At 36.9% G+C, this 11,076-nt stretch overlaps 2 protein-coding genes across 2 annotated transcripts; both read left to right on the top strand.

The window, feature by feature from the left end:
* The first annotated feature begins 550 nt into the window (after positions 1-550).
* Positions 551-4,288, top strand: LOC131779011 (uncharacterized). The gene is made up of 2 exons (XM_059095525.2): positions 551-3,609; positions 3,671-4,288. The coding sequence occupies exon 1, from the start codon at positions 975-977 to the stop codon at positions 1,773-1,775; it is 801 nt and encodes a 266-aa protein (XP_058951508.2). The 5' UTR covers positions 551-974; the 3' UTR covers positions 1,776-3,609; positions 3,671-4,288.
* Positions 4,289-5,301: 1,013 nt separating this feature from the next.
* On the top strand, positions 5,302-9,827 carry LOC131779018 (uncharacterized). The gene is made up of 2 exons (XM_059095535.2): positions 5,302-6,094; positions 7,169-9,827. Exons 1-2 carry the CDS (start codon positions 5,345-5,347, stop codon positions 7,172-7,174), a joined length of 756 nt encoding a protein of 251 aa, XP_058951518.1. The 5' UTR covers positions 5,302-5,344; the 3' UTR covers positions 7,175-9,827.
* The last annotated feature ends 1,249 nt before the right edge of the window (positions 9,828-11,076 follow it).

Here is an 11,076-nt window from a genome sequence, read left to right as displayed (position 1 = left end):
AACACGCACCACAGAACACTTACAAATTATGCATTATATTGTTAGAAATTGTATTGTCTTCGCAATTATTTTTCTTTTAATTTGCCACAAGGTGGAAAAGAGTTTTCCTCAAATGCTGAAGCCTATTGCTTGAATGAAAACGAACTTTCCAATTAAGCTTAAGAGCTTAACGAGAAATGCCTTGCTGAATAGACCTGATTTGGGTACTGCTTTGAAACGTATGGACTTTTGAAATTTCATCTTGTTCGTTCAGTCAAACGTTTCTTTAGAATTTCAAACCGAAGGTAAGGATATAGCGTGGATGAAATTATAGGTTGTAGGCTCCAAGCAGAAAGTCGGACCAGCGATTTTAGAATTAGTAGCCAAAAAATCCATCGATGTTTGGCCTAAAGTCGCTTTTCATCGTCCAATACTGTTTTCTTTACCGAGTGGAAACCAAGTAGGCGGGAATATTGAGTTTGTTGTGGTCGGTGCGAACAAAAACAGTTGTTTCAAGCGGAACGAGATAGCGTAGCCAAGGCAAACAGAAATTAGAGAAATATGCTTATACTTTACAATGGGAAGTGCGTGATTCTCCCCAGCAATACGTGCCCGTACACGTCATTTGAAACCTTCTGACTTAATCACTTGTCAAGTTGGCATCCATCAAACGCAAATCTATTGAGCGCGAATTGAACGCTTCGACGGATCTGTCTTGAATTATCAATTCCCGATACAAATGCGGTTTTCCATCCATTTGGCGTCCGCAGTGCCTCGGACAGACATGTGTAAAGTCATCCTGAGATTGGCGAATATCGCCGATTAGAAGTTATTATTTAAGGTGACATCGTGCTTCCGAAACCCATTTTGAGACAACAACAGTAGAACAGCGCTGATTGATAAGCACATTATATTTGCATATCTATTATTTCCTGTTATTAACACCTGCGAGTCGTGCTCGTGGCATTGTTACCACTTGTCGAGGTAGTGTGTAAATGAGCAAAGTTCCGAGTGTGTTTACCAAAACGAATAACTTCACCATCTTTATGGGGGGACCAAAACAGAGCAGTTTGATCTCGCAACATGAAGAGTGTATTAAAGTGACAGTCTTTTTCCAAGTCCTGTTGTCGATGGTATGTGAAGTTGCACTGGATTCATTGCCTACCTGTTCCGAAGACCACAAATGCCCTAACTCGCAAACATGTTGCGGTAACGTTTGCGTCGGAGTTTGCAAAATTGAGTGTCAAGAACAGGCGGATTGCGATAACTTGGCAGACAACCTCGGATGCATCAATGGATTCTGTGAGTGTCTTCAGTCGTTACCTTGTTTCAACAGATCAATGTCTCATAACGATTTTGAGTCAAGTCGGCGTTGTGTAACAGATTTTGAATGTTCGAAACCTGCCAAATGTCGCAACGGAAGCTGCGTAACAAATAATAAACCCTCAAAATTGAACCCGGCACTATTGGCAATTGTAACAATCATCGGCGTGCTCATATTCTCTTGCCTTTTCTGCTGTTGTTTGAGCAGAATGAAAAGTGAAAGGCATTCTATGAAAACACGAGTTGCCAAAGGCAAATTAAAGAGAGTTCACCACCTTGGCGAAGACGCCGATAGCGCGGCAAAAAACGCTTTGGTAGGTGCTGAAAGTGAGGCTTTCCCGGTCAAAGAAGGGAAAGATTCAAAAGAACTTGATGCAGAAGACGAAGCTTTAATTTCTATTATAACCGGCGGACCTGCTTTGGCTCCAATTCGCGAGGAAGACGAAGAAGACGACGAAGCAGAGAAGGCTTAGAAAACGACGTGAAAACAGCTGTGTTTACCTGGCTGGTGGAAATAATTATTGCGCCGTCAAAAAGAGCTGAAAACTCACTTGATTAGTTGCCTTCAACGGCGAAACGCGATTAACGTCGATGGAAAGCAATAAACCGAGAAAATCTAGAGTTTCAGGCATGAAAGCTCGTAACAATCATATTTCCGTGCGAATTAGCACGTTATTGATTAAAACTCACACTGTTGGTTAATAACGCAGCTTTTTTTTTGTGCCTGTGGTTCTCGAGGATGGTTTCGATAAAAATCAACGTACGCAAAGGTAGATATTGCATGTTATTATGCCGTGTTTTTTAATCAATTTCCAAACCACGAAGCTCTTAAATCTGCGATTTAAACCTGCGGTTATCATTTGAAGTAAGAGTCGGCCGTTTAGCGCAACACAGAAGTGAAACTTGTCGAAATCATTAATCTTCATCTATTTTTATATTTTCATTTGGTTTACAAACTAGAACTTTCTTTTGACATGATAATGAATTAGGCGACTGATAAGTCCAGCGTTATCGCACGCAGCCTCGGAAAAGATTATAAAACTAGTATAGATAAATAAATTGGTGAACATGCCAAGACTGCCAAGTTTTGTTGCTTATACCATCAGCTGTTACAGAAAGGAAAATAATGAAAGAGAAATTGGGAATAATTTATCACGGACGCGCCAACAGATTAGAGTTTCCATTTCAATAATAATACAGGTGTCCTAAAAAGAAAATGAAAATGCCTTACAACTTGATCAAATCAGGTTATAAAAGAAAAGTATTATAACGACGAAAGCGTGTACGATTTCTTCAAAGGCAGACTCCAGAATCTGCATACAAGTAATAAATTCGAAACTCGGTAACCGGAGCTTAGATCCCTGTTTGAGTTCAGTAGATTGCTGGTTACGACCGATTTAAATTAAAAGCATCGCTTTAGAAAAAATTAGTTGTTTTTCAGAAATGTATTTCTATATTCGCTCGTAAGGGGCCAATATTTCGCCTCTAATATAAGTACATATTACGCCATGAAGCTTAGCTCAGTATGCCACAGATGAAGTCATAAATTTCTCAAATTATATTTGTATGACAATGAATAAAATTTTCATCTTGAGCATTTTAAAAAATATCTAGTGATTATTTAGCGCTGTTGTGACAAAACGTAAACAATGTAGCTCTAAAAACACTCCAGAAATGTATAATCGTATTTAGAGCCGGTTAGAAGAGGAAAGATGTCTTTTGGCGTTGATCTTGGTTTAAGAGTCTGCTAACCACAGAACCACAGAAAATCTTCAGTTTTCAGTTTGCTCAGGCCGGCAAACTAGGAGGCGAAGGCTGTGAATGAGTTTTTCAGATCTCAAGAGTCCCAATTAAATAATTGATCCGACTAAACACAGTATTTCAGCTTGCGTGATGCCATGCTGCTTATTACGGCCCAACTTGGAGAGTTACCAATCCGTGTTTAGTCGCGCACGTTTCTCCCGAATGTTTTTGCCAAAATTAATGCGTGGGTTTCTAGATGCACTCCAAATTTATATAGTGTCTGGGTTAGTTCGCGCGCGTGTAGCGGAATGATCCGTGGACTCACGATTTGCCATAATCACGTCTACTTGCAGTTTCTTGAGTCATGAAGGATGCTTACAAACGGATTAGTCATATTCGCCATCACCATTGACATGGTTGAAATAGGTTTTATTTCATACATACTGAGATTTACACATCAATAAAAAGCCCGCGTAAAATTCGTACGAAATATCCAACCAACCAATCAGAACAGCGAGCAACTATGAAAATACATCGTTCGTCCAATCAAAGACACGAATGATAGTTCTTCACAGTAGAGGACAACTAGCGCTCGGCTTCCTGAAAAAACAAAATGGAAGAAGAGATGCCAAGATTTTCTCGTCTTAAAAGAACAAGAAATGACTTCATAGATGAGCAAGAAAACAAAAACACAAGAGGAAAGACCAACAGGGACGTATGCCCGCTAAAAACCTTTCTTGAAAGGGAAGGTAGAGCTCAGGAACGTTGAAGAAATACCTCTAGCTCAACTCAATGAATTGCTGAGCAAGTGCGTGCTCACTGTTAGAACCAAAGATGGAGATGACTACAACCCCACACCATTACGGGGAGTGATTGTCAGCTTTGAACGATATCTCAAACAGAAAAAAAAACTATGAAGCTAGTATCATCAATGATTTAGCGTTTGAGAAAACTCGCAGGTTTGCTAAGCCGAGGTTGTCCAATTTTATTTGCAAGTTTTCATACGTCATAATTGTAAGCATCTGCGATTCGAGATGCCATTCATTGATTGAATTTTAAAAATATGAATTATCTATGTTTCTTTTTCAAAAGTAAAGAATCTCCGTTGGCAAATTAGTGTAAAAACAAATAACAAAATACAAAATATATATAGTTGTCAACTGAGACTAAATATCGCGCCACCTTTCGTGTTTGGTGGTGTTTATAATAAATTGCTTCCAATCTTTCAAGTGTGTCGTTCTGTAGGAGAAAATGGTAGTGTGTATGCAATAAAAGCATCATACCATGGAAAGTGCTTGAATAATTTTTGTCCACTCGTTGCCATGCACCAATAAACCCTCTAGTTCGTTTTCTTGATGCATTGAAACTCGTAAACAAAACTGATCGATCCGTGTAAGTAAGTGAGTGAAACCTTAATTTACACACGATGGGGTTGAAGCTTCGCAGCTTGTGGGATCGTGATGTAATAAACCATAGTTAAAAAGAAATAACATCTGATGCACACATAGGTAGGTTTTTGAAAAACCTACATTTTTGTGAAAATGCAAACATTTTACAACTTAAGATCCTATCTGATCAATGCATCAAGCAATAATAATAATAATAAGTATTGTAACAAGAGATTACAAACTCTTTGTAATAGTAATCATGATTTGATTAATTAACAATATCAATAAGCAAAAAACGTCCCATGACGCACTAGCTCTGGCAGCGGACGTTGGAAAAGTCATGTTCGTGATCAAGTTTAACTTTTGAGTCATTTTGAAGAAGCTCCCTAAACTAACTGCGGTACAGCATTCGTTCAGCGAGAGATTTCACAGAAATGCACCCCTATATAGAATGAGTAATTTTTTGGTGTTCGATTCTCAAGTTGGGATGACAAGCATAAGGTTATTTCTTGATATTGTATGAAGGTTATGCAACAAGGGGCTTCCCCAAAACGTAAGAGTCTACACGATGTCTCTAATCACCTACACCATGGTTATTTACCACAATTGAAATGACACAATGAGTTTGAAGGAAAAGGATATGAAATTTTAATCAATAATCTTCAAAAATAGTGTGGTGTACCCTTCCTTTTTTTACGGTATATAAAGGCTTGGAACTCAAGTTTCCGGGCGTATTGCCGCGGAATCGAAAACTTTACTGTTTCGCTGTCGAGAGGAGATTCGATGATCCGCGGTAAATTTATCTGTCAAGTGTTAGGCATGGGTTCTAGGCCTACTCGCACCAGATCCCGACGGGAAGCTAACGATAGCATCCAGGGTTGTGCGAGTGTTGTACATTGTACTAAAGCGCCATGTACTCTGGTTTCAGTGTTATAACTTGTTTGGCATTTCTCCAGAGCCTTCTCAAACTGGAACTATTTGCCCTTGCTTGTACTGAAAACTTTGAATGTGATCAAAAAAACTCGTCGGCAGGGATCATTTGTTGTTCAAGTGCTTGCAAACCATGGTGGAATTGTCCCGATGCTTGCATCTCGGACGATACTTGCAATGGTGGAAAGATTTGTTATCGTAATCGCTGTGAGAATCCGGATATCAGTTTTCCAGCGTTTTGTAGCTATAATACAGACTGTCCTGAAGATGAAGAATGCGAATCTGGTCAATGCAAGCCAGCTCCGCGACCTGTTACTCCTGAAAATTCAGAGAATGTTCAAGTAAGCTTTCATTTTGATCAACGCATATTCGTCATAGTTGGAACCGTTTTCGGTGTCTTGATCTTTGTTGTCGCTGTTAGTTATGGTTCGTATCGCTGTTACAAAAAGCGTAGGAGACAAAGATTTTCCCGAGGAGTTTATTCTGCGTCTACCCAGGTGGGCCATGGTGTAAATTTATTTTCACCTCCACGTAACGGAGTTGAAACGTTTGCGTTGAACAGAACCAGTCCGACATTAAATCCAATTGTTGGCTTTTCTCGTCCTCAAATACCGCCTCCTGCTTATGATGCAGTCACACTAGACAGTAGTTTGGACGTGGAATCTTCATCACCGCCACCTTATGATGATCTAGTCGGTGGAAGTGCTGCGAGAGTTTGCGACGAAGAACAGGTAAATCTTAAGATCTGTTCAGCAATTCTCCGTTAGAACCGCTGTGCATTTCTTCTTAATCTAAGAAAGAAAATTTTTAGTTATGTAAATGGGGTCTACGAAGGTAATTTGTTATTATCAACTGAGTTGATTGCGTAAATTGGTCACCGTTAAGAGTTTCAAAGCTACTCTCCCGCCGATGTAGCACCGCAGTTTCTTTAGAAACTTACTCCTTTATTAATGAAATATAGTGTGCCCGATATATTTGTTTAATTGTATCCCCCTATGTGCAGGGAATTTGATATTATTGTAATTAATATACATAAAAATTTCTCCTTTCTGGTTGAAAGAAATGTAGTTTCTAGGCAACACAAAGATGCTGTACAGAAGATAGTTGATTCATTGTATAAAAGGCAACAAACTATTTAGCTGGGTTTAAAACGTTTTTTGCACTTTCAAAACTCAAAAATCGTTAAGAATATTTTTGCTTTAGTTAGATATAGAAGGCACAATGATATATGCAGGGTTTAAATGATTATTTTTATATGTTAATTATTGAAAGCTATCTCAAAAATTCATGGGTAAATCATTAGTAACTGATCTCATGACTTGGTGGATAATATGTGTTGATTTGTTTATTTGAGATGTGTAATAGTTTTACCTATAGTTACTTTTTGGTCACTCTTGGAATTGAAAGAGTTGAAGTGCACAAGACAACCCTATCAGCTACTTTGATGTAGATCTATGGTGTTTACTATTAACTCCCAAGATTTGATTGTTAATTGTCCCCTCTAGCTGCTACACATTTCCTTGATAATTTTTACAAGAATTTGGTGTTTGATGAAGGTAATATCTTCTACCTGATGAGTTTGAGTATTCTCAATACCTGTTTGCTGGATAATGCATAGATATTATAGGGAGATGTGACATGTAAATCACTTCTGAGAGGTAAAGGGTTAACCAAATTCTCTTTCAACTAATTCACAAGGAAATGTGAAGAAATAAAAGGGAAGAATTACTCTTTAGATATTGTGTGATTTTATAATTTATTTAGTTTTCTTGGGTTGAAATTAAGATCAACTGTTTTCTTTATAGGTATAGCAACTCTGCATCAAGCTTTGGGAAAAGTTTTTGTAAGACAACATCATCTTCTGAAGATTCTTATTTTTACAACTCCACTTCTGTGGATACTATACAGATCTACTTCCTCAAATTATCTGTTCAGTTATTTTTAATTCTTAAACATGTATGTTACCTTTCTTTTTAGCAGCATATGATGTTGAACCTTTGAAATTTGGCTTTTGAGATGAAATTACTGATTTCTTCACTTCTACATAATTTTGCAAAGCTTTTATAAGTTTCTGATATTTATTTATTTAGCTTGGGAGGCTGAGGTGTTGTACACTGAGTGTTGGAGATATTGGATAGAAATCTGTTTCACTATTAAGTTTCCATTGATTTTGATCCTCCTTTGATACTTCAAAAAGCTTTATTTAAAATACAGAAGAAAATCTCAACACTGATTGTGTTCAGAATATGTGCTTTTCAGGGTAAATGATTGTAAAATAATTTAACATATCATTTTCAGTCTTATAGTTGAATGAGAGGGGCATTGGGGCCTATTAAAATCTGCAAAACTGTAGAAAAAAATCCTCCAAAACCAAAAAGCAAAAAAAAAAATTTGATCAAAACTGAAAACTGCATGTAAAACTGTCAAAACCAATACATTTTCACTTCCCAATTATTAAAACCCTGATGGATCTGATACAGTGGTGACAAGTGGAGCATACAGAGTTAGCTACACTAATTTCATTGCAGGATTTATGAATGCCATGGACTTGGCATTTGTATCTTCTAGTATCTGTTTAAATTAACAGCTGCTCTATTGAGAACCTCGAGCATGGTCTCTATGGACTCAGCAGCTGGAAATGGAGCCTAGTTAAATTAAGGAAATTTGCACAAAAGTCCTCTATAGGATTGCAATTTTGCAGTTGCTAAAAGCTATAGCTGCTCTGGAAAGTTTCATAGAAAATCCCTAATCTAACATTTCCATTTGTGAAGTAAGACCTGAAAGTTTGGAGATTCTATAGGAATGTTGAATCAATCAGTCATATGTGGCCTGTAACTTGGTTACTAACTTCAAGGTGGCGTTGATCAAGAAACTCTGGCAATATTCCGTGCATAGCTGTATCCTATTGTGTGTACCCTTACCCTCCACTCCCCCTCACCTTGGGGGAGGGAGTGGGTATGGCTACATGTAGACTACCTAGGGATCCCTGCGATATTTTAATTGGTTTGTCATGCATTCCTCTTGATAACATTTGCATTTAATGGCAATTCGAGATCAGTGGAGGCGTGTAATTGCTGCTCAGATCGAAGAGAAACTGTTACCCAAACTGTTAACCAAAAATTCCAATGCCCCCCTCTTGAACCAAGTTAAGTGTCATACCAGAAAACCTGTCTGAATTTGCATTAATGTACATGTCAGTACTGAGATTAATTTTCTAAATCTGCTTCACATTTAATGAGCATATTGTAAAATTTTCCCAAATGTTTACCAAATGAATACAATTAAGCTTATTCTCTTCTTGATTTTATATTGTTGATTACATTTAAGTGTATGTTAGGATTTGATGACACCTCTGACAAAGAGATTTAGATGTAAATCATTGTGTAAAGAAAATAGTAATTTATCTAATGGAGAACAACTGGTCTGATTCAACCAAACCTTATTTTATGGCGTATAAAAAGAATACAGTGGAACTCTGGGACCAACAGGATTTAGATTTATGTTAAATCAGAAACAGTATTACCTTAACTGAGTAGAGAATATCGTAATTATTTTTATTTTCCAACTGCATTAAGTTGAGTACAAATAACGCACTACTCATGTACAAATACCTCGTGATTTTGTAGGGTTATTTGGACAGTTTAACAGGTTGGCTATGCTTGAATTAATTGTTTCTAAGGAATGCATGTGATGAAAGCAGTTGAATGAAAAACAACTTCTAGACAATTGGGTGTTCAGTATTCCTGAATGTTTTATCCAGGAGGTTTATTAAAATACGCCACAACTCAAAGGAAATGTAAAAAATGTCTTACAAGTAAATAGGGGGTAATTGCTGATGAAAGATATTTAAATTTCTGATGTAACAAATTTTTTGGTTTTACTTTTTAGAAGACTAAAGATATTTTATAATTATCCAAAGATTTGATGACAGAAATACTGTGAGTAACTTATTCTCTTTTACTTTTGAGCTTTTTAGGAGGATTCTGTTGAAAAAAATTCCCTTTTACTTGCTAGTGTTAAGCAATGTACAGAAACGTTGCAAAAGTAACCCACAAGTCCTGTTCACAAAGTAAACTTAGACTTAAATTGTGTCAGTATGCTTAATGTAGTGACACAGTTGAATTATGTTCTTTAACCCTTTAACTCCAATGAGTGACCAAGACAGAATTTCTCCTAACAATATCAATACAATATCATGCTGAAAAGTGATGAAAATGAGGAAAAATATCAATTAGGGAATTATAAATTGATCCAATACCAAATTTTCCAAACTAACATCACAAGAACTTTAAGCAGACAGTGAGGAGAATTACTAATGAGATCTTGGGAGTTAAAGAGTTAAGTGAGCTCATGATGTTGTGAAGTATATTTGTATCTAATATGATACTACTTATGACCAGAAGTCTAACTTGATTTGTTCAGTTCCACTTGGCTTTAACCCTTAAAATCTTGATTAGAAACTTATTTGTTCCAGAGAATATCCTTACTCATCCCCAGGTCCTTTAGCGGTGATTTTGGGTTTAGGTGACCTCTCTCGCCTTGCCACCAATGCCCATTCCTCATAACCCTTTAAGTCCCACTAGTGACCCAGACAGAATTTCTCCTCACACTGTAAGTACAATATCAAGCAGACAAGTGATGAGAATGAAGAAAAATATCAATTAGGGGATTATTGATTGTTCCAATTCCAAATTCTCCAAACTAACATCACCAGAATTGTATTGCAGACAGTAAGGAGAATTACTAATGAGATCTTGGGGAGTTCAAGGGTTAAGATGATGAGCTGAATTAAACATGCACTTTGATCGGTTCTTTCTTATGATCTATTGGGGGACAGATGTACGGATGATGTCACCATTGACAGCATTTTAAATTTTTTTTATCATATCCAACCAACAGCAATTGATCACAGAAGAGATCAAAATGTTGTTAGGATAATTGCATCAATGACACTCAGTAGTGTCTTGTGTGCCACTTTTTTTTTCTTTTAACTTAACACATTTTTATGTCATCTGTGATATATATTACAGAACAGTTGCGCTGCAAAATCGAATCCAATTTTTAAAGTGAATTCCAACTTTTTATTTCCTTGAGGGAAATCTTCTTGAATGAAACAAATTTGGGTCAAATGATTACTGGAAATATATGAAAATTATATATGTGCGCTGCAGTGAAGAAATGAGATATAAGCGATCCTCACAGCTATGAACATTACTGAACTAGTAGTTGAAATGAGACCTGAAAAAAATAGCTGCGAGGATCGCTTATATCTTTTCTTCACCACAGTGCACTTATATGATTTTCATCAATTTCCAGTAATTACTCACCACTTGGAAGGTTTATTTGAATCCAACATTATGAACAGCTCCCAGTTGGCTTGTTAGCTTAGTTGGTAGAGCGCTGCACTGGTATTGCAGAGGTCATGGTTCAAATCCTGTATGGCCTAAAATTTTTTCAGGTCTCATTTCAACTACTAGTTCAGTAGTGTTCATAGCTGCAAGGATTGCTTATATCTCATTGGGTCAACTAGTTGAAAAATATTCGTTCTACTGCAAAAAATTTTTTGATTTACACAGAAAGGGAGGAGTAATAAAATGTATTTATAATTGCCTCTACTTTGGATAGTGTGGCTTTTTTCACATTATCTTTCTCTTTTCCTTGGGAGTGAAATAGTATTCTTTGATGATAAGAATGACAAACACTTAATTTTGTA

Source organism: Pocillopora verrucosa, chromosome 8 (assembly GCF_036669915.1).
Source record: "Pocillopora verrucosa isolate sample1 chromosome 8, ASM3666991v2, whole genome shotgun sequence".
Lineage (NCBI taxonomy): Eukaryota > Metazoa > Cnidaria > Anthozoa > Scleractinia > Pocilloporidae > Pocillopora > Pocillopora verrucosa.
The sequence above is the reverse complement of the archived record's forward strand: the minus strand, read 5'-3'. Positions and strand labels throughout refer to the sequence as shown.

Bases quoted from the DNA above. Each gene is read 5' to 3' on its own strand.
- LOC131779011 (XM_059095525.2), top strand. From the start codon at position 975: ATGAGCAAAGTTCCGAGTGTGTTTACCAAAACGAATAACTTCACCATC.
- LOC131779018 (XM_059095535.2), top strand. From the start codon at position 5,345: ATGTACTCTGGTTTCAGTGTTATAACTTGTTTGGCATTTCTCCAGAGC.